This window comes from Elephantulus edwardii, unplaced genomic scaffold (assembly GCF_000299155.1).
Source record: "Elephantulus edwardii isolate Elephantulus edwardi_28Jun2011 unplaced genomic scaffold, EleEdw1.0 scaffold00079, whole genome shotgun sequence".
In the NCBI taxonomy this organism is placed as follows: Eukaryota; Metazoa; Chordata; class Mammalia; order Macroscelidea; family Macroscelididae; genus Elephantulus; species Elephantulus edwardii.
Window position 1 is genome coordinate 6,746,825 of NW_006399829.1, and position 24,144 is coordinate 6,770,968.

The 24,144-nt window shown below is 40.3% G+C and overlaps 1 protein-coding gene across 1 annotated transcript in view; it reads left to right on the forward strand.

The window, feature by feature from the left end:
• The window catches only part of C7 (complement component 7), a 94,130-nt gene that overhangs the window by 42,930 nt on the left and 27,056 nt on the right, over positions 1 to 24,144 (forward strand). The window contains exons 9-13 of the mRNA XM_006889583.1: positions 862 to 975; positions 9,793 to 9,959; positions 13,179 to 13,407; positions 17,733 to 17,904; positions 23,918 to 24,005. Of these exons, the coding sequence (XP_006889645.1) occupies positions 862 to 975; positions 9,793 to 9,959; positions 13,179 to 13,407; positions 17,733 to 17,904; positions 23,918 to 24,005 (770 nt within the window). The remainder of the gene's footprint in view (positions 1 to 861; positions 976 to 9,792; positions 9,960 to 13,178; positions 13,408 to 17,732; positions 17,905 to 23,917; positions 24,006 to 24,144) is intronic.

Below are 24,144 nucleotides of genomic sequence, written 5' to 3' on the forward strand. Positions count from 1 at the left end.
TAATATTGCATGAGTTCCTTGTTTTTCAATGCAGCATAGTATTCCATTGTGTGAATATACCACAGCTTCTCTATCCATTTGTTCGTTGATGGGCACTTAGGTTGTTTCCAACTCCTTACTATTGTGAACAAAGCAGTCAAACATGGGTGTGCATATATCTGCTTGGGTGGCAGTTATGGTCTCTTTGGGGTATACTCCCAGTAGTGTAATTGCTAGGTCAAATGGTATTTCTATTTGCGACTTTTTGAGAAAGCTCCACACCACCTTCCACGGTGGTTGCACCATTTTACACTCCCACCAACAGTGAATAAGGGTTCCAGTTTCTCCACAACCTCACCAAGATTTGATGTTTTCTGTTCTGTTAAATTTTGCTGTTCTTACTGGGGTGAGATGATATTTCATAGTTGTTTTGATTTGCATCTCTCTTGAAGCTAGGGATTGTGAACATTTTTTCATGTGCTTGTTAGCCATCTGGAAGTGCCGGTTCATATCCTGTGCCCATTTTTCTATTGGATTATTTACCTTTATCTTGGTGTGGTGCTCAAATATTTTATATAAATTCTATATATAAGTCCCTTATCTGACATGTCATTACCGAACACTTTTCCCCAGTCTGTGGCTTCCCTTTTTACGCTTTTGGAGAAGTTTTTGTGTGTGCGTAAGGATTTGATTCTTAGAAGATCACATTCATGTATTTTATCCTCTCCTGATTGTAACAAAAATTTTTAAAATCTTGTCACTTTTGATATAGGGTCACCATAATAGAAAACATTGTTTGATCTCACAATCACATGACTGCCTCTCAAAGGAGGTTTCCAATGGATGTGGAAATTAAGCCTATGCCTTTTCATTTTTTTGCAGATTATACTTCAAGTGATTTAAAAGAATGTTTTGCCTCAAATATCAATATTTTTTTTGTTAAGTCATCAAAGAGCAAGTGCAAGAAACTGGCCGAGAACTTAAAGGCAGCTGCAGGTAAATGAGTGGGGGGCAATTTGCATGATGAACTTAACCTTCATCCTGTCTTTCAGAATTTTAAAGGTTTAACAGTTGTCTTATCCATTTATTTGATGATTTTTGTTTCCTTTATTTCCTTGAAATGTCATACAATGTGACATCATGCAGGAGTGAGGATTTGTCAGAGCATGACATGTGTATTGTGTCTATGTTTTTAGTGGATACTTCATGCCTTCTTATAATGCTTGGCAAACAGTGGTAGGACAATGCCTATATCAGGAGAAAGCTCAGTTCCATACTGTAACACAAATAGTTGGACTGTTAATGCTTTTGGTGCACAAGGCTGGTGGTGGGAGTTATAGAAAGATGGAGAAAATGGTAAGTAGGTTTTTGAATCTTGAAAAAAGAAAATACAAGGGTCAGTTAGTTGATCTAGATAATGAAGGATTTGAGATGCCTGGTCAGGAAGTTTAGATTTCATCCAGATGACTATGGGGTATGATCTTGGAAAGATTTTATGTAGAAAATGATTACATGAAGAATTACAAAGTGAAATTGTAGGGAAAGAAGAAGGAATGAAAGAGCTTAAGTAGAAGAGATCAGTGATGTAGAAAATAGAGAAGAAGGAGAGAGTGGTACCAGGAGAGAATGAAAAATTGAAAATTGAAAATTTCAATGGAGAATTGAAAAGTGTTCATCAGATTTAGGGACTAATAATGAATTACCTTAAAATAGATTCTGCAGTGTAATAGGGTTGGAAGCCATATGGCAGTATTTTGTATGAATCCACAGACTGTTATAAGAATATAAATACTCTTGGGGCATCAAATAATACCATTAATATCACAAGCAAGTTCAATCTTGAAGATTATTTTCAAAACATATAGAATAGTATCTTAACAGAGAACTGCCAGAAATTAGAGCTGGATTTAAAAAAAGTCTGTGGTATAAAGGATATAATTGCTGTTATCAGATGTCTATTTGTGTTTTATTGACTATGCAGTTATTTGACTGTGTGGATCATAACAAACTACGGCTAACACAGAGAAGAATGAGAATGCCAGAACACTTAATTGTGCTTATGAAAAACCTATGCCTAGACCAAGAGGCTATTGTATAAGCAGAGCAAGGGAACACTGCGTGGTTTAAAATCAAGAAAAGTACAATCAATAAGAGTGCATCTAAATTCCAAAAATCAATCTCCATAATAGTCTATGTGTTTCCTACTGCCAAAGGGGCCCTTTAGAGTAGTGAGAGAAGATCTTCACCCTGAAACCCACAGCGTCCCTTTTCAGCAGGAAGTAGCTAAGAGAATACACCATCCCCTTTTCCTTATGACTCAGGGTGAAGTCTCTCTCAGGGAGGAGTGATAGGGAATGGCAAAGGACACACCGACAAAGGAGATTAATCAGAACTGACTTTGACAAGCACTGTGGCAATTGGACAATTAAAACAGACATTCGGATGGCGGGGAAGAAGAACAAACTGGGGAGGAGGGTGGAGAGAATGGTGCGGCAATGAAGGAGTGAAAGCCCAGAATCCCTCTGAATGTTCATTGAAACTAATAAAATTTAATAATAAAAAAAATCAAGAAAAGTGTGCATCAGATCTGTATTTTTTCCTCCATATCTATTCAATCTGTATGCTGAACAAATCATTAGAGAAGTTGGACTTTATGAAGAAGAGTGTGGTATCAGGATAAGAAGAAGATTCATCAATGACTTGTGCTATGCAGATGACACAACCTTGATTGTAAAGTAAGAAGAACTTTAAGAGATTTCTGCATAGGATCAAGGACTATAACCTTCAATATGGATTACATCTCTCAACACCAAGACAAAAAAAGCCCTCTGAATCAAAAGACAATATTGTGATAGATGGAGAAAAGATTGAGATTGTCAATGACTTCATTTTGCCTGGATCCACAATCAATACTCTTGGTACCAGCAGTCAAGAGATCTGAACGTGTGTAGCATTGGGAAAGTCTGCTTTCAGAGGCCTCTCCAAATTACTGAGGAGCAAAAATGTAGGTCTAAAAACCAAGGTGTTCCTGATTAAAGCCATCGTCTTTCTAATCATTTGCTAGGCATCTGAGATCTGAACAAGCAATAAGAATATCAGGAGAGGAACTGATGTCTTTGGGTTTTTTTGTTTGAGAAGAGCACTGAATATCCTACAGGCTACGGAAAGAATGAAGAGATATGTATCAGAGAAAGTGTAACCAGAGTGATCATTGGAGGAAAGGATGACAAAGCTTTGTCTCATATACTTTGGGCATTTTACTAGGAGACGTTGGAAAGGGACGTCAGGTTTGGAAAGGTGGAGGGTTAACAAAAGAATGGAAGACTCTCAACAAGATCGAATTACACAGTCCCTGCTGCAATAGACTCAAGTGTGTAGAGATGATCAGGATGGTGCAGGACAGGACAGGGATCAGATTTATTGTTCACAGAGTTCCTACGAGTTGTACTTGACAACACTTGTCAACAATTTTTTATATCTGACACTTAACAACAATTTTTTATATCCCCCCATAGCTCATCTGGTCTTTGCCCATAACTGTTCAAGGCCACAAACAGGTCCCTGTGATGGCTTTGAAATTTGAGTAGAATAGACTCAAGGTCAAATTATGGTTCCCATGAATTTGATTTAATATTTAACCTTGAACTTGCATGAATAGTTGGTGGTCTGTTCCACAGTCAGGACCTTGCTTAGTGTTGACAGCTAACATTGAGCTTCTCCAGTGATTCTTTTCACAGATGTAATCAATCTGATTCCTACGTATGCCATCAGGTGAAATCCATGTGTACAGCCTGCATTTATGTTTCTTATAAATAAGTATTTGCAATGAATAAGTCGTCAACTCTACAGAATGTCATCATTTATCTCTGGTTTCATTTCTGTCACCAAGTCCATGTTTTCCAACTACTGATCCTTCTTCGCTGTTTCCAACTTTTGCATTCTAGTCACCCATTATTATTAATGCACCTTGATTGCATGTTTGATTGATTTCTGATTGCAGGAGTTGGTAGAAATCTTCTATTTCCTTCTCTTTGGCTCTAGTTGTTGCTACATATATTTGAATGATAGTGGTATTCATTAGACTTCGTGGTATGTGTATGGAAATTATCCTGTCACTTGCAACATTTGTATTTCAAGATGGATCTAGATAGGAATTTTTTTAAAATTTTATTATTTTTGGGTGAGTGTACCATCAAATCAGATCTGACTGGTACAGGAGGAGATTGCCCCTCCTGCCCCGGCAGAGCATCTGGTGGATTCGAACCATGTGCACCTGGGATTGTAGTTGCAGCTCCTTGCCACTAGGCCACCAGAGCTCCCCTAGATATGACTTTTTAAACTATGAAAGCAACCCTATTTTCCTCACTTTCTCATCTCTGGCATAGTAGACCATATGTAATATGGTAGTAGATCTAGTTAAAAAATGTCCTGTGCCAGTCCATCTCATTTCACCAATACCTAGTATGTCAATGTTTATGCAGAGAGTACCAGAGGAATGTCTATCTGTGTTTTATTGGCTATGCAAAGGCATTTGACAGTGTAAATCACAACAAATTGTGGCTAGCCTTGAGGAAAACGGGAATCCCAGAACACTTGATTGTGCTTATGTAAAATCTATGCTTGGAAGCACAGCCATAAGAATAGAGCAAAAAAACACTTCATGGTTCAAACTTGGAAATAGTGTACATCAGGGATGTGTCTTATCTCCATACCTTTTCAATCAATATTCAGAACAGATCATCAGGGAGGCTGGACTCTCTGTGGCATCAGGATTGGAGGAAGACTCATTGACAATCTGTATTATGCAGGTGGCACAACCTTGCTTACTGAAACTGAGGAGGATCGGAAGCACTTACTGTAGAAGGTAAAGGACTGTAGCCTTCAACATTGAATGAAGCTCAGCATCAAGAAAACAGTCCTCACTGTTGGGCTGATTGGCAGCATCATGATAGATGGTGAAGAGATTGAGATAGTTAATAGCTCCAGTTTGCTTGGCTCCACAATAAACACTCTTGATACCAGCAGTCAGGAAATTAAAAGATGAATTGCACTGGGAAAGTCTGCTGTCTGGACCTCTTCAGAATACTGAAGAGCAATTATGCCAGTCTGGAGACTAACATGCCTCTGCTCCAGGCCATAGTTTTTGCAATTACTTGCTATGTGTCAGAAAGCTGGACAGTGACTAGGGATGGTAGAAGGAGGATTGATGTCTTTGAGCTGTGATGCTGGAGAAGGGTATTGAATATACCGTAAACTGCTAAGAGAACAAACAGGTTCATCCTAGAGAGGGTAAAACCAGGCTGCTCCTTGGAGGCAATGATTCTGAGACTTTGTCTGACATACTTAGGGCATGTTGCAAGGAGGGACTAGTCCTTGGAGAGGGACATCATTCTTGGAAGGGTGGAGGGACAGTGCAAGAGAGGAAGACTCTTGTTGAGATGGATTGATTCAGTGACTGGGGTAATGGGGTAAGTGTGTCAGAGACAATAAGGTTGACACAGGATAAAGCAGGGTTTAGGGCTGTTGTACATAGAGCCACTATGAGTAAGTAGCTAGTGACTCAATGGCACATAACAACAACAACAACAACAACAAACTATCACCATCCATGATAACAGCAGTCAAGAAATTATATATTGTGTTGTTGCACTGAGGAAATCTGCTGTCAAGGACTTCCTAAAAAATGTAAAGACCGAGGATAACAGTTTAAAGACTAAGGTGGTCCTGATTCTAGCCTGAGTATTTTAAATTGCTTCCTATGCATTGAAAGTTGGATAATTAGTAACGAATACGAAAGAAGAACTGATGCTTTTGAATTGGGGTGAAAAGAACAAACAAATCTGTCTTGGGGAAAGTGTAACCAGTATGCTCCTTTAAGTGGCAAAGATGATGACACTTTGTGTCAGGTCCTTGGGTATGTGGTCAGGAAAGACAGTCCTTGGAAAAAGATATGATCATGGGAACGGCAGAAGGTGGGCAAAGGAGTCCAGGACCCTCAACAGTATGAACCCACATGGTGACTATAGCAATGCATTTGAGTATGAGATAAAGATCAGGAAGATGACACAGTAAACAGCAAGGTTCAATGTGTTGTTCATGGGGTCACTGTAAGTTGTTGTCTACTTGGCAGGACATAACAAAGGAAACAAGAAGGGTATCCCAAATTAGGGTGAAGTTTAAAATTATTCCAGATGCAAAGTTCTCAGTAGGTTGGCAGGGATTCTTTCGAAATGAATTGATACTTGCAAGAAGGTAGTAGGCAGAGTAGTAAAATCAGGTATGTTTTACTCATTCAATTACTTCATTCATCAACTATTTTTGAAGCCCTGGGTAGAGCAGGTATACTTAGCTACTCATTGAAAGTTTGGCCTCTCTAGTATTCCCAAAGATGCCTCAGATGAAATGTCTGGAAGTCTCCTTTTGAAAGTGTCATCCATTGAAACCCTGTGCAGTGCAATTCTAAACTGACACATATGGTGCCAGCACGCGTTGGAACAGACTCAATGGCGACTAGTGGTGGGGATGATGTATTAGTTGCCGGGAGTTATTCTAGGCTCTGGAGAAACAGCAATGAATATTGCAGAGAAAAATCCATCTTAAAGATGATGTGATAAAAGAGGTTAGTTCTCTGAACATGGTGAGAAAATAATGATATGGAAACAGAAGCACAAGCAGGAATATTTTAAGACGCTGACTCTAGTCTCCAGATGGGTTGACACTGGAAGATATGGTGTGCCCAATTCAAGCCATAGTCTTCTCTATCACCTGTTATGCATTAGAGAGCTGCACAATGTATAAGGATGACAGAAGAATTGATGCCTTTGAGTTGTGGTGCTGGGGAAGAATACAGAATAATCCATTGACTGTCCTGGAAATGTTGCTCCAGGGTGCTCCTTGGAGATAAGATGATGAGGCTTCATTTTTCATATTTATTTTTTTTTTTTGAGTTTTTCATTTTCAATTTTATTTCTGTTTTTAAACAGCATCTAACAGCTTGGAAATGTCCCTAACAACAAGGACATGTCCCATGCACTCCCCGATGCTCCCCTACAGGCCAGGGCTGGGGTCTCAGATGCAGTAACTCCCCCTTACCTACATCGGCCATCAGGCCCTATTTTCTTTCCCTTAGGAGACTTGGGACAGAGAAGGGTCTCCAGTCAGAGGGAAAGCTGGGACTAAGGACACTGCCTGGAAGGGCTTGGCTCAGACACAGCTGCCTTTGTTAGTCTTAGCCTATTTGGGATTTGGTAGCATGCTCAAACTGTGGCGTACAAAAAGAGGACTCCTGGCCTCTACTGTGGCCTCGTTCATTCCTGGGCAAACTTCATGGCACCACTTCTCTTTCTGGGCTCTGCCCATTGCCTTTACAAGATGGGCATCTGGCAGCCTGTGACTCTCCAGCATGTGCCTTAGTGTGGCCTGTTCAAATACCCTAGTCAACTTTCTTCTGACCTAGGCAGTTTGAGGAATCAGGAAGGTTACAAGAATTGATTCAAACCTGAGGGTCCCACTGCCTCCTACTACAGAGCTCAGCATCTGACTGTACCAACTCCTTACCAAGTTTCATCTAAAGGGAGAAAATACAAGGGCTTTTCCTTGTGACTTAAGAGGGGCAAACATGGGCATTTAAACCCAAGCATGGACCCAGAGGGGTCTCCCAGGCTGGAGGCAGCTCAATGCATGCTATGCACTAAAGCAGCAGGGGCAGCTCAGCTGGGAGGGTGGGGGCACACAAGGCTGGACCTACCCTCCCCCCACTCCCAGTCCACACTTACAGTAACCATGGAAACACAACCACCTCCCCCTCCTACCAGCTGCCTGGGCTAGACAACCAGGTCTGGCCCACCTCCACCCAGCCAAGGCCTGAATTGATGCCAGGCTGGCCACAGAGTGGCTGCAGGAAGAACTGGGATTGGGTGATTTGGTCAGGCTGGCTTTCCAGCACAGCTTGGGAGGACTTCCACAGGAGCCTCCATACCTCACTGCTGGCTGGGTTCAGACGGGGCTTAGTCAGCTAGCAAAGAAGCCAGCAGAGCCCATTTTTCATATTTAGGATATGTAGGTAGACAAGGCTTTTTCTTGGAAAAGGATATTATGCTTGGAAAGACGGAGGGTCAGTGAAGGCTGTGGTGACGTCAGCAATGGGCCATAATGTATCAGAGATGATGAGGATGGCACAGGATAGGGCAGGGTTCAAGTTGGCTGTTCATAGGGTCGCTATGAGTTATACTCAACTCGATGGCACCTAACAACAACATGTGTTCTATGTTTATGTACTTAAAAACATATTATATTTACCATATACCACATACAGTTATAAATGACTCATGAAAATGAACCATTTAGTCTACCTAAGAAGTAGATACTTTCATTTTAGTATTATACAGATGAGGACCCTAGGTACAGAAAGACATTCCAAAAGCACAGTTCTGACTCCAGTGCAGGAAATAGGGCTTCACTGGTTATTCTCTGTTGCACTGGGCTGCCAGGATGTGCAGATTGTGTGTGTGTGTGTGTGTGTGTGTGTGTGTGTAGAGAGAGAGAGAGAGAGAGAATGGTGTACTGTTAATCTGAAGACATGAGGTTTGAATCCACCAGTTGCTCCATGGGAGAAAGATGGGAAATTTCCTCCCATGCAATTTACTGCCTTTGAAGACTCATTGGAGGATTTGTCACTTATTGGGATTATCCCAGATGCAACGAAATTATTTCCCAAATATTATGAAACACTTCAAACACATAGAAGTGTTGAAAGAACATAATAGTAACAACACTTACACCCTCATCCTATACATAATTATTTTAATAATTTACTATTGTGTACTTGGGTGGCTTAGTGGGATGAAATTACTATGCTAACTCAAAGTCATGTGGCTTGAATGCCCCAGTTGCTCTGCAGGAGAAAGGTGGACAGTCTCTTTTCATGTGATTTACAGCCTCTGAAAAGAAGGTATACAAACTTTGTAAGTAAACCAGGATTAAAGAAAAATTTTATTGAAAAAAAAGAAAGAAAGAAAATCCACTGGAGGCTCAGCTCTGAGTTGATTTTGACTCCATGGCACATAACCCACCACCACTGTGTATTTACATATGATATTTACAATGTTGGCTTATTATTAACAATGTGTAACTATTCAACAAAACATCTGAAAGTAGGCTTTAAACATCATGAACTTCTATCCCTGAAGTTATACAAATCTTAAAAAAAAGACATTCTCGTGAACAAGATAACACTTTTATTACATCTTAGAACATTAACAATAACTCACTACTATCAACCCTTTCAAGGGAGCTCTGGTGGCCTAGTGGGTAACGAATTGCACTGCCAATCTGGAGGCAGGTGGTTCAACACCACCAGTTGACCCTTGGTAGAAAGATGAACAATCACCTCCAGTGCCATTTACAGCCTCTGAAAGCCCACTGGAGGGTCTGCTGTGAGTTGGTTCTTACTCAACGACACAAGACAACAACAACAGCAGCAGCAGCAGCATTCATCTCTGTTGGTTTAGGGATTATAATTGTGCTACTAACTAAAAGGCAGGTGGGTGATTTGAATCCACCAGCTGCTCCTTGGAGAAAGATGAACCATCTTCTCTTATGCTGTTTACAGTCTAGGGTCAGTGATAGGTTGGTTCTGAAATGACAGCAAATAACAGCAACTGTTGCCTCATGTCTGATGCTGGGTTGGTTTTGGTTTTTGGGATTTTTTTTTTTTAGGTTTTTTAAATACTTGTCAGCCCGTTGAATTTCATGTTCTTCTGTTCATTTCATTTGTGTATTCTGACTTCATGAATTTGACTTCTCTTCGTACAGGAGTCAGCAGCAATATACTCCGAGGGAAGCCCTTTGTCAAAGGGGGAAGTATCGACTTTGTAGCTGGTCTTAGTTCCCTCGATCTCAATGACCCTGCTGGAAACAGAAAAAGATATTCTGACTGGGCAGGATCTGTGACTGGTCTTCCCCAAGTAATAAATCAAAAGGTATGTTGTTCTCTGCTGAGAGTAGCAAGTTGCAATGATCTTTATTTGCATTGAGAAAATGGCCTTAAATCAAGGTAGTTAAAGACAGCAGTGATTAGAATTCTAGATCCCAATTAGGCTTTCTTTTTTAGGTCATATGATGAAAAGCATGAAAACATAATGATAAACAATAGTAAGCTCATTATCAGTATGTTCACATTTCAGGGGCAAATGTCTTGAAAAGTCACCACCCGTTTGTCAGCTTGCCATACTGTGGTGTCTTGTGTGCTCTATGTTTCTTTGAGGCTGGAAGCTATGCTGCCAGTATTTCGAATGACTTTCAACATGGATCACACGTCAATACGAGGAAAACAAAAGTTTTCACAACTAGACCAATAAGCAACATAAAGATAAATGGAGAAGAGCTTGAAGATGTCAAGGATTTCATTTTGCTTAGATTCATAATCAGTGCTCATTGAAGCAGTGGTCAATCAAATAACATATTGCATTGGGAATATCTGCTTCAAAGGACCTCCTTAAAAGCACTGAAGTGCAAGGATATCACATTGAGGTCTAAAGTGGACCTCATCCATGCCATTGTCTTTTTAATGGCTTTCATAGGAAGAATTGATGTTTTTGAGTTACAGGATGGGGAAAGCATGTTCAACATATCACAGCCTTCTTAAAGGACAAATTTGTCTTGAAAGAAATGTAGCTAGAATGTTTCTAACAATGACAACCAATCATGCACAAATAGGTTTAAATAGAAAAAGTGTGGTGGGTTAAAATCAGGAAAGGTGTGCGTCAAGGTTGTATATTTACACCATACTTATTCATTCTGTATGCTGAGTAAATCGCTAAAAAGATCAAATATATAAAGAAAAACAGCATCAGGAGCAGAGGGACACTCATCGTTGTTGTTGTTAAGTGCCATTAAGTGGTAGGTGACACTTGTATAACTTTCATCCTCTCTCCAGGTTCATAGGGTTTCCAGAGGCAAGCTAGTATGGAAGTAGATTCCACTCCTGCTTCCAAGTTTGTTTTAATTGGGGAACTCTACCAAACACTGTCCACCATGGGTAACCATTCTTGCATTTGACACATCAGTGTCACAGTGTTTGGTTTCATAGCCTGGGCGCCCTGCAGGATTTTAAAGTCACACCCTTGAGCAGGCCTCAGGCTCTGTGCCCAGTCAGAACAGTAACATACAACAAATGGACCCCAGGAACTTCCCTTGCCTGACTGCCACCAAGGTGAGACTGTCACCGCAATGCTACCAATGCATAATAAATATACAGATGTCCCAACTTTGCTTATTTGAAGTGGAGAGACCTTGAAGCACTTAAAGAAGCAAATGAGACTGCAGTCTTCATTCTTCTATAAAGGCTAGTTTTCAGTATGGTTTACACTTCAATTTAAGGAAGACGAAAATCTTCACCATAGGACCAACATATTAGAATTGTCAGGAATTTCATTTTTCTTGAAACTCAATCAGTGCTCATGGAAGCAACAGACATAAAATCAAGCTTATTTCATTAGGAAAATCCGTTGTAGAAGATCTCTCTAAAATATTAAAGAGTGAAGATGTCATTTTGAAGACTAAGGTGTGTGCAACCTAAGTCACCTGTTTGTAAAGTCTTCGTATGTTTTCATTGGTGTTCACTGGCTTAGTGGTAAGAAATCATACTGCCAATACAAAGATATGAGGTTCGGATCTGCCAGCTGCTCTGTGAGAGAAAGATTGAAACTCAACTCCTGTTTAATTTACTGCCTCTGTAAACCCTCTGGAAGGTCAGCTATGGGTCAGTTCTGACTCAACAACAACAATAATAACAATAACAACAATAACAACAACAAACGTTTTCATCTAAGAAGCTGTTTCTGAACAGCACAAGAGAACATTGCATGATTTAAAATCAGGAAAGATGTGTGTTAGGGTTTACCTTTTGTTCCCACCAATTCAACCTGTATCCTCAGTAAATTATTGGAGAAGCTGAACTGTATAAGAAAGAATATGGCATCAGGATTGGAAGAAGACTCATCAACAGCCTGTGATATGCAGATGACACAATCATGCTTACTGAAAACGAAGAGGATTTGAATCACTTGCTCAGAAGATCAAAGACTTTAGCCTTTAATATACATTATATCTCAACATCAAGAAAACAAAATCATCATCTCTGGACCAGTAGGCAACATCAGGATAGATAAATAGATAAATAAATAGATAGATAGATAAATAGATAAATATTTCTTGGCTCTATAATTAGCACCCAGAGTAACAACAGTCAAGAAGTCAAATGATGTGCTACATTGGGGAAATATGCTGTTAAGGACTTCTCCACAGTGCTAAAGTGTGAGAATAAAAGTTTAAATATAAAGGTGCACCTGATCCAAGTGAGGGCCTTTTCTGTTGATTCCTATGCATCTGAAAGTTAGATAATGAACAAGGATGACCGAAGAAGTATTGATGCCTTTGAATTATGGTACTAAATATCCCATGGACTGTTAAATAGCATCTCCTAAGCAACATGCAAAGCCTCATCATCTTGCCTACAAAGAGCACTCCGGCTGTACCCTCTCCAGTAGATATCTGCTTCTTCTCTTGGTCATCCATGGGATATTCAGCACTCTTCTCCAATACCATAGGCCAAGGCATCAATTCTTCTTCTGTCATTCTTATTCATTGTCCAGCTCTCAGATGCATAACAAGTAATTGGAAAGACCATGGCCTGAACTAATATGAATGTTATCATGTCATCTGTAGAATTTATCATATCATCTGTGTGGTCATGGGTACAGGCACTTACACTTGTTCATATCTGTTTATCCTGCTTTTCTGCCAATATACCCACTTATTGATTAAAACTTATTTTTGCTGATAATTCAGGATTTTTTATGTAATAATGTTTACCTTTGTTAACTCTATTTCTTGTGCAGGTGAGATAATCTTATGTTAACTGGAAAATACATTTTAAAATCTATAAACATAAAATATTCTTCTTTTATCAGATTTTTTGGTATTTTTTTCCCACTGCTGCCTTTTTATCAGATTTTACCATTTATCTGATTTTGTTACAAAGAGAGTGAGTTTATTCCCTTTTGTTATTTGAACATAAAGAAAGAGTTCCTATAGAGATGGCTTTTGATTTTATGTTAAAGAAAATTGAGTCTAAACTCAAAAAAGAAGTATTTATCCTTAATGAACTGCTGATTGTGATTTTTTTTTCTTCTTTACAGCTGACACCTTTATATGAGCTGGTAAAGGAAGTGCCCTGTGCTTCTGTGAAAAGACTCTACCTGAAGCGGGCTCTGGAGGAGTACCTGGAGGAATTTGACCCCTGCCATTGCCAGCCCTGCCAGAACGGTGGCATGGCCACTGTGGAGAAGACCCAGTGCCACTGCCAGTGCAAACCGTACACCTATGGCGTGGCGTGTGAACACGGAGTTCTCGTGGAGAATCATGCAGGTCAGAGCCCTGGGGTTGTCTACATCAGCCTGAACATATCAAGTCAGGACAAAAATTTCCTGCCTGTCCTCTGTGAGCTCTGAGATTTTGCATAGCTGTGTCTGAAGAGGCAAAAGTATCACTGGGCATTTGGGTTTACTGTTTCTTTCCCTTCACTATTACTGCGGTCAAGGCTTTTTCTGTCTATCTATTCTCCTGTTTGAAAAAGACCACCATGCCCTCTATACTCATTATTATAATAGATTTATTCTAAAAATACTGCTTATCCTTCTGTAGTCATCTCATTAAAGCTTGGTTCTATCATGGTTTTAGAGCTGTGTTAGCACTTTCCAACTGTTTAATGAGAAACTCTTTGAAGCATCTTTATTTCTGTTTTGTATGATGTCAAAGCAATTTCAAAATACCTCCTCACTGTCAAGGTGGAACAGATTTGTAGTCGATCTTCTATTTTGTTCCTGAGGCTGTAAATCAGTAGGAAGAAATGGTCCTGCTTTCTCCCTTGGAGCCAGTGGTGGATTTGAACCACCAGAGAGGCGTGGTCTTTGGCTTACTAATGCAACTCCTTGTGGACTATGCCTCTAGAACTCCCTAAAACTCACTAAGTTATTCATAAATATTTGTTGAATGCTTGCTGTGTGCTCATCTATGTCCTTGGTTATTTGGTTTTGTGACATTAACTTTATAAGTATACAAATAGATACACAAATATGACTAATATATATACACACAAATATGACTATTATATATATAAATGTGACTTACATATATATATATATACACACACACACAGACACAAACATATACACATATATCTATATATTTTTACGTTCATTTTCACTAGAAAGCTCATTCCTTTAGGCTTGTTGTTGCCTTTCTTTACTCATAGAATACAATAAAGAACATGATTCACAGAAGTCACTAAATAAACATTTGAATACTGAATACATGACTGAATTTTAGCAACTTATAAACAAGCATCTGGAAGACATTTTTGATCCTAAATTGTTGTTGTTGTTGTTATGTACTGTCAAGTCACCTGTGACTCATAGTGAATCTATGTACAACAGTCCTAAACCCTATTCTATCATGTGCCAATCTTATTGTCTCAGACACACCTACCCCTATTACTCTAGTTGATGAATCATCAATCCATCTCATCAAGGGTCTTCCTTTCTTGCACTGTCCCTCCACCCTCCCAAGCATGACGTCCCTCTCCAAAGACTGGTCCCTCCCTGCAACATGTCCAAAGTAGTTCAGATGAAGCTTCAGAATCCTTACTTGTAAGGAACAGCCTGTTCTCACCTTCTCTATGATGGACCTGTTTGTTTTCCTAGAAGTCCATGGTACATTCAATACTCTTCTCCAGCACCACAACTCGAAGGCATCAATTCTACTTTTATCATCCCTAGTCATTGTCCAGCTTTAGTTGTGCAAAGAAATCTGGAGTACAACCACCTGGCCAACTGACTGGAAGAGCTCTATATTTGTTTCCATTCCAAAGAAAGGTGACCTGACAGTGAGTGGACATTGTCTAACAATATAACTGATATCATATGCAAGCAAGATTCTGCTGAAGATTATCCAAAAACAACCGGAACAGCACATCAACAGAGAACTGCCTGGAGTGCAGGCTGGGTTTAGAAGAGGCCATGGTACTTGGGATATGATAGCTAGTGTTAGGTGAATCTTGGTTGAAAGCAGGGAGTACCCAGAAGAATGTCTATTTGTGTTTCATTGACTATGCAAAGGTGCTCCACTGCAATCTCAGAGGTGCGCAGTTCAAATCCACCAGATGCTCTGCTGAAGAAGGAGGAACAATCGCCTCCTGTACCAGTCAGATCCAATTTGATGGTACACACATAAAAAAAAAATTAAAAAAAAAAGGTTGGCAAACTTTATAAAAAAAAAAGGTGCTTGACTGTGTGGATCACAACAAACTGTAGCTAATCTTGAGAAGAATGGGAATACCAGAACCCTTGATTGTGCTTATGCAAAACCTACATACTTGGACCAGGGGGTAGTTGTCAGGACAGAGCTTGGAAGCACTGCATGGTTTTTCCTAAATAGCTACCCTAAATATCTTAGGGTGTTTGTTTTATTTATTTTTTGTTGGGGTGTGTGTGTGTGTGTGTGTGTGTGTATGTATGTGTGTATGTGACTCATTCTTTTTATGGATTAGATTTCCAATTATTTGTTAAGATGAAAGTGCCTCTAACTTGGAAGTATTGAGGAGGCGATCAGTACATATTTAGTCATTAAAGAGGTGAACAGAAGATTTCAAAGGGAAACTCAAGAAGATAAAGCAAAATATTATAATGAAATGTGCAAAGAGCTGGAGACAGAGAAAAAGAGAAAAACCTGTTTGGCATTTGCCAGGCTAAAACGACTGAAGAACAAATTCTAGCCTCTAGTTACAACACTGATAGATGTAGTGGGCAAAATCTTGAATGATCCATGAAGCATCAAAAAGAAATGGAAGGAATACACAGAATCACTATACCAAAAAGAATTAATTGGCACTGAAAAATTTCATGAAGTACTATATGAACAAGAGCCAATGACAATGAAGGGTGAAGTTCAAGCTACACTGAAGGCACTGGCATAAAATAAGGCCTCAGGAATTGATGGAATACCCATTGACATGTTTTAACTAAGAGCTGTAGCCCTGGATGCGCTCACATATTTATGCAGGAAATTTGAAGACAGTTGCCTAGCCCAATTGGCTAGAAGAGACCCATATTTGTCCTCTATTCCAAGAAAGGTGATCCAACAATGGGGAAATTTTTGCAGAACATAAAAGCTTTCACATGAAAGAAAAATATTGCTGAAGATCATCCAAAAACAGCTAGCTCATTACATTGACAGAGAACTGACAGAAGTTCAAGCTGAGTTTAGAAGAGGCCATGGAACCAGGGATATCATTGCTGATGTCAGATGGATACTGGCTGAAAGCAAAATATACCAGAAAAATGTCTGATTGTATTTTATTGTCTATGAAAATGCATTTGTGTGGATCATAACAAATTATGGCTAACATTAAAAAGAATGGGAAATGCCAGAACTTTTAATTGTGCCTGTGAGAAATCAATACCTAGGTCAAGAAGATGTTGTCAGAACAGAGCATGGAAACACTTTATGGTTTAAAATTGGGAAGGGTGTATGGTGGAGCTATATTCTTTCTCCATACCTATTTAATCTGTGTGATGAGCAAATAATTTGTAAAGCTGGACTCTGAAGAGAAATGTGAGAAGAACTGGAGGTTCTTTTCCCCCAAAGGAAGGGATCCCTGGTGGCGAAGCTTGAACTCACAAGCTACTCTGTAAGAGAAATAGGTGGCAATATGCTTCTGTAGAAATTCTAGCCTAGCAAACCCTAGGGGGCAGTTTTGCTCTGCCCTGCAGAGTCATTATGAGTAGGAATTGACTCAGTGGCAACAGGTTTAGTTTTAAGTTTTCCTCTGGGGCATAAAAATAGGGGAGATGTTACAACTTTGGGTTTTAGATATCTCCCTAGGATACGAAGTGGTCAGGGTGAGGGGAGAAGATGCCTGTATGTTGGGGAATGACAGAAAGAAGGTAAAAGTGGGATTTTAAAAACACTTCTCCTTCTTAGAGCTCTGGTGGCTTAGTCCAGAGGGAGTTTCACTGCTTAACCCAAGGTGGCATTTCTCTGGCAGTTTGACTCCAGCAGCCACTCAGGATAAAGTGGGCACCTTCCTCCTGTGTGATCTGTAGCCTCAAACACCTGCGGGAGGTTCAGCTCTAAGTCAGTTTTGGCTTACTGGTAATGGGTTGAGTGGTTTCTACCGCTTATCTAGAATTTCACTGTGTACAGAATCAGTTCTGGGATTTTCAGCCTGGAGTGCTGAGTAGAGTATATTCTTCTCATACTTAGTATTGTTTTAATAATAGGAACTCACCTTATTGAGAAATTGTGAAGAGATAACAAGAGCCTGGGGTCACTCACCTAAAAGGCTGGGACTGCAGTCTGGAGTGTGCCTCTTGTCAGCAGTTACAGTCTTGGGAATGGCATTTGGCCACTTACTCTTAGTTTCCTCATCTCTTAAGTAAGAATGATAACAGGCTGGCTCACCAGTTTATTATTTTGAGAAAGCTGTATCATTGCCAAAAAGATCCTAATGCAGCCTTAATATAGATATGTGGAGAGGAAATTTGGCCATTCTGGAAAACCTCAGTGAACAGAGTGAAGGTGACAAATCTCTGAGGTCTCATCCTCTTCCGCCTTCCTCTGCTTAACAAGAAGCATAGAGCTAAGCACTGGAGTCCTACGCCAGCACTTGCTGAAGGATCTCTCTTATCTTACAGGAGGGGTTGATGGAGGTTGGAGTTGCTGGTCCTCTTGGAGCCCTTGTGCTCAAGGGAAGAAGACAAGGAGCCGAAAATGCAATAACCCACCTCCCAGTGGAGGAGGGAAATCCTGTATTGGAGAAACATCAGAAAGCAAGCAATGTGAAGATGAGGAGCTGAACCATTTTCGGTAATAAAGACTAGAATTCCTGGAAGTTACAAGGAACTAGGCAGTGCTCCATGCTGTAAACGTGGACTATGCTGTGACTGTTATGGAAAGATGTCAGAGTGAATTGGTTATTTTTATCAGTGACTGCTTTCCCTGTTAGCACTGGGGTTACTGGAAGGCAGGGAAGCTTGGAGCCCACTCCATTCATGGGTTTCTGGTTTCCCTGCGACTGCCAGGCCATTCAGCTGAGTGGAGCTGCAGCCTTGTCACCAGTTAGATCTATCTATTTGCTGTATGAACTTGGGCAGGTGACTCGTCATATTTCTAAAATGAGAGTAATGGCAACAGAGAAAATGATAATAAGGTGTTGTCAGAATTTAATGTGACTACTTAGTATAGTCACTGGTACAGAGTTAGGATTCAGTCAACATTAACTGGTGGTGTAGTCTGCAGGGAGTTGTGCAGCTAACTCTAAGGTGGCTGTTGGAATTCACCAGCTAATCTTTGAGAGAATGACGGACAATCTCCTCCCGTGTGATTAGCATCCTTGGAAAACCAGGCGCAGGGTCATCTGAGTCAGTTCTGACTTGACAGCAATGAGTGAGTGAATGTGAGTGCATTGTTTTTCAGATACACTGTGGGCTATTATTATGGCTGTTATTTGATTTGCAAATGCAGGAATGCTTGAGATGAAAAATACCTCTCAATTAATTAGCTCAGTAGTTTGCCACCAATTAGTTTATATTTCAAGACCTTGCAAAAATTACCTCAGAAGGGCTTAAATGTGTGGATCCAGTCTCTAGGTCAGAGTTCTTTATGCCAATTCTCTCTGTTTTTAATTGTCTTCATCAACTTTTTCAAATGAAGAATTTCAGAACTCTGGTAACCTTGTCCAGAGGGAGTTAGTTGTGTTGAATACCCATAGGTGACACTTCTCTGGTGGTTCAAATCCCCCACTGGCTTTGTGAGAGAACGACAGGCTATCTCCTCCTGGATTTACAGCTTCTGGAAAACTCACTGGAGGGTCAGTTATGTGCTGACTTGATGACAATGAGCTTGAGAGTGAGTTAATCAGGAATTTGTCCAAAAGTTCAAATAAGAAAATTTGAAGGTTATTCAAGTTGAAGAGAGAGGTGAGAGACATTTGGGAATTTAATTCAATTTATCATTTGGGAATTTGATTGAATTTGGCCTAGTGGCACGAAGCTGTGCTGCAATCCTGAAGGGATGCGGTTTGACGCCACCAGCTGCTCATGGGAGAGGGATGGACAATCTCCTCCTGTGCAATTAACTACCTCTGAAAACCCAGCTGAGGATCAGCTATGGGTCGGTTCCAACTCTACAGTACACAACAGTAACAATCGGGGTATAGGTACAATAACTAAGGATGACAGAAGAAGAATTGATCCCTTTGAGTTGTGGTACTGAAGAAGAGTATTGAACATACATACCATAGACCCGCCAAGAGAAGGTGAAACCAAGTTTCTTCTTGGAGACAAGGATTTTGAACCTCTGTTTCACATACTTTGGGTGTGCTGCCTGGAGGGACCAGCCCTTGGACAAGAACATCATGCCTGGAAGTGTGGAGGAGGAGCACGGGACAGGAAGACCCTGGATAGGATGAACTGACATAGTATCTAGGGTAGTGGGGATAAGTGTGTCGGAGTTGGGGAGACTGGCTCAGGACAGGGAAGGGTTCAGAGCTATTGTTCATGGGGTTGCTATGAGTCACAGGTGACTTGATGACACATAACAACAACAACAACAACAACACAGGGGTATAGGGCTGAGAGATGTCCCATCCCAAGGTCTTTGATTCCTTGATTTCTGATTATTACCAATAGTTCTGGATAGAAGAAGCTGAAAAACAAGTAGGATTATTATGGGGAAAGAATGCTGCATTTTGGGGAGGATGAGGCCCCTGAGGTCTTTGACTGAGTGAGAACATTTATCCTGTTGTTAAAAGGAAAGGGAGCACCCTGGAAAATACACTGAAGGCATTTTTACTTCTGATGCTTGCAATTGTAGTTATGTGCCATCATGTTGGGATGGAATTATATCTGATTCTCTTAGCTTATTTTCTTACAGAGGCCACACATTGCCCTGGAAGAGATAACTCACCTTTCTCCCATGAATCAGCAGGTGGATTTGAACCACTAGTCTTTGGGTTGGCCATACAACTCCTTCCTCACTAGGTCGGAGGAGTGGTAATATTTTTCTCAGTTCAAACAAGAAGATCATGATCAGTGCTTCACATTTTTAAAATTTCCTTTGTGTTTCAAGAGTGTAGGGGACTCAGCTGAGAAGGTGATAACCCCTATCAGCTATGTGTAATGCTTTCCGTCAGAATCTCCACCTCTAATGTGCGGAGAACTGTGGTGATATATTGATTCTCTCAGAGGTTCTTGAAATCATTGCATGATGATGAGTGTCATCAATATCATTATGAAGAAGATGACAGCTTTTCCTAGAGGAGGTCACCATGATGGTGAAGTGTCAAGATGGTTTTGTCGAGCTTGTCCTAGGGCTTCTGTTCCCTTATCTTCTTCCAAGGCTTAGAATTTCTGCTCCAAACATGATCAAATCTTGCTTTCATCAGAGACTCTGAAACCAGTCACATATATTTTTGGAAAAAATGTAGACACTTTGTGACTACTTGTTCTCCTGTTAGTGCCTTCTATTGAGTGGTTGGAAGAATATGATTTTAGGAACTTAGCTCACTGTACTTGAATCCATATCTTGTAGTGTTAGTTTATAACCTTGGAAAAGTCATTCGCATGTTATGAGCTTGAGTTTTCTCCACGTAGGGTTGAACTGAGATATTGTAGGGCAACTTCCAATGAACCCTGATGGTGGATTGATTAAGAACTTGGCTGTTAATTGAAGAACAGAAGTTTAAATTCACCAGTCATTTTATGGGTGAAAGATGTGGCAATTTGCTTCCAAAAAGACTGTTATTATTGTTATGTGTCATTGAATCATTTATGACTTGTAGTGACCCTGTGAACCATGACTCTGAACTTTCCCCTATCCTGAGCCAACCTCAGAGTCTTTGACACATTTGACCCCATTGCCACAGTCACTGGGTCAATCTATCTCATCCAGGGTGGGCCTCTCCTGTGCTGACCCTATAACTCTCCAATCATGATGTCCTTCTTCAAGGACTGGTCACTCCTGGCAATGTACCAAAGTGTGTGAGACAAGGCTTCACAGTCTTTGCCTCCAAGGAGCAACTCTGTTTCAGCTTTTCCAAGACAGGCCTTGTTGTTCTCTTGGCAGTTCATGGTATATTCAATACTTTTCTCCAGCATCACAACTCAAAGACCTTGATCCTTCTTCTGTCATCTTTAGTCATTGCCCAGCTCTCAAATGCATAGCAAGCAATTGAGAAGGCCATGGCCTGGATTAGGTGCACCTTAGTCTCTAGACTGTAATCAATACACGTTAGCAGTCTGGAGAGGTCCTTGACAACAGATTTACCTAGTGCAACTTATCTTATGATTTCCTAATGACTAGTGCCAAGGATGTATGTTGATTGTGGATACAAGCAAGATGAAATTATTAACATTTTAGTCTTCTTCCATCTATCATGATACTGCCTATTGGTCCAATGGTGAGAATCTTTGTTTACTTGATATTGAAATGCAATCCTTATTGAAGGTTGCAGTCTGAAAATCTTGTGGGAATTTCTACTTTCTCCTATAGGGTCATTATGAGTCAACATCCACTCAATGCCATGCAACAATGCCATGCATATAGTATGGTGCCTAGAATCGTTGTTTTCTTGATCTTGAGATGCAGCACATACCAAAAGCGGCATTCCTTGATCTTCTACAACAAGTGCTTCAAGTTCTCCTTTCTTTCAGCAAGCAAAGTTGTGTCATCTGCACAAAGCAGGTTTTCGATGAGTTCTTTCCAATCCTGATGCTGCATTCTTCTTACAGTCCAGCTTCTCGAATAATTTGCTCAGCATACAGATTAAAAAGGCATGGCGAGAGAATAAAAGCCTGATGCACTCCCTTCTTAATTTTAAACCAGGCTGTGTTCCCTTGCTCTGTTTGCAGAACAGCCTCCTAGTCCAGGTATACGTTCTGATGGGCAAAATTAAGTGCTCAGGGATTCCTATTCTTCTCAACTTGTGATCCAAACAGTCAAATGCCTTTGCATAGCAAAAAAAAGCACAAATAGACATTCTTCTGATATTATTTCCTTTCAGCCGGGATTCATTTGACATTAGCAATGATGTTTCTGGTACCATAGCTTCTTCTAAATCCTACATGAACTTCTGACAGTTTCCTATCTATGTACTGTTCTAGCCATTTTTGAATGATCTTCAGCAGTATTTGCTTGCATGGGATATTAATAATATTGTTCAATAGCTTCCACATTCTTTTGGATCATCTTTGTTGGGAATGGGAACAAATATGGATCTCCCTCAGTCCATTGGCCAGACAGCTGCCCTCCAAATTTCCTCATGTAGACTGGTGAATGCATCTAAGGCTGCATATATTAATTGGAACAAGTCAGTTGGTATCCCATCTATTTCTGGGGCCTTATTTTTTTGCCAGCGCCTTCAATGCAGCTTCCACTTCCTCCTTCATTACCATTTGCTCATGTTCATATAGTACTTCCTGAAATTTTTCCATGTCAATCAATTCCTTTTGGTACAGTGATTCTGTATATTTCCCCCATCTTCTTTTGATTTCTGGATTGTTCAATCTATTGTCTATAGCATCTTTCAATATAGCAAAATTTGAAAACAAAGATTCTTACCACTGACCAATAGGCAACATCATGACAGATGGAGAACAGATTGAAACTGTCAACAACTTCATCTTACATGGATTCACATGCAACACTCTTGACACCAGCAGACAGGAAATAAGGAGACACATTGAACTGGGAAAATCTGCAGTTAGGGACCTTTTCAAATTATTGAGTAATAATGTCACTTTGAGGACTAAGGCACCTCTGATTGAAGACATGGCCTTTCCAATCACTTGCTATGCACCTGAGAGCTGAACAATGAGTAAGGATGACAGAATGATTGATGCCTTTGGGCTCTGATATTGGAGAATAGCCCTGAACATCCCATGGATGGCCAAAAGAACAAATAAATATGTCTTGGAGAGGGTGCAGCTGGAGTGCTTCTTGGAGGCAAGAGTGATGAGACTTTGTCTCATGTATTTTGGCATGTTGCGAGGAGGGGCTATTCCTTGGAGAAGGACATGATGCTGAGAAGGGCGGAGGATTGGTGAAGGAGAGGAAGACCCTCAACCAAGTGGACTGACACAGTGACTGTTGCACTGGGCTCTTGTGTGAAGATGGCACAGAATAGGATGGGTTTGAGATCTGTTGTTCATGGGGTCACTACAAGTTGCACATGACTTGACAGCACCTACCAACAACAACAACATGGTGCCTAGACTTAATAAAAGCTCACTAAAAGCTAGTCATTACTATTTAATGTTCTCTGCCACGATCACTAACTCAGTTTAAGACAAAATTAATTTAGTGTTGATGAGACTTCAGACTCAAACATCAGAATATTAAATACTTTTTGAGTCAATTGACTCTCAGAGATCACATAAGCTAGGAGTGTTATCAATGGTCATTGCTTTGCTTTTCATTCTCTTTGCCTGGTTTTCATATTACTTTTTTGTGGTGTCGTTTTGTACCATCAAGTAAAGCAACCCAGAGTTGACCCTCCACTGGGTTTTCAGGTGCAGTAAATCACGTGACAAGATTGTCCCTCTTTATCCCTTCCAACCTCAAACCTTTGAGTTGGCATAATTACTTACCACGAAGCCACCAGAGTATCTATGCTAGGATTTTTTAGCTTATGTTTCAATGTGGCTTTTCTATCATAGGCTGTGATAAGATACTTGATTCTCAAAATAATAAAACTGTTATATCAATATGACTGCATGAAGGAATCTTTCCACATCTGAGTAAAAAATTCACTGTAGAGCCAAATATTAAGCTGTGAAAAGCAGCCACATTAATGATATGTTTTATTTCTTTTTCCTTCCAGGTTACTTGAACCACACTGTTTTCCTTTGCCTTCAGTTCCAACAGACTCCTGTCCACCACCGCCTTCCTTGAAAGACGGATTTGTCCAAGTCAGCTATGAAAGATCCTTTTGGGTTTTCTTTACATAGACTTTTGGCTCAAAATGCCATTTCTCTACTGATATTACAATTTCTTTCTTCCATGGTGGTACAATGTTGAAAGCATTCTATGTGAACATTTTACTTTTAG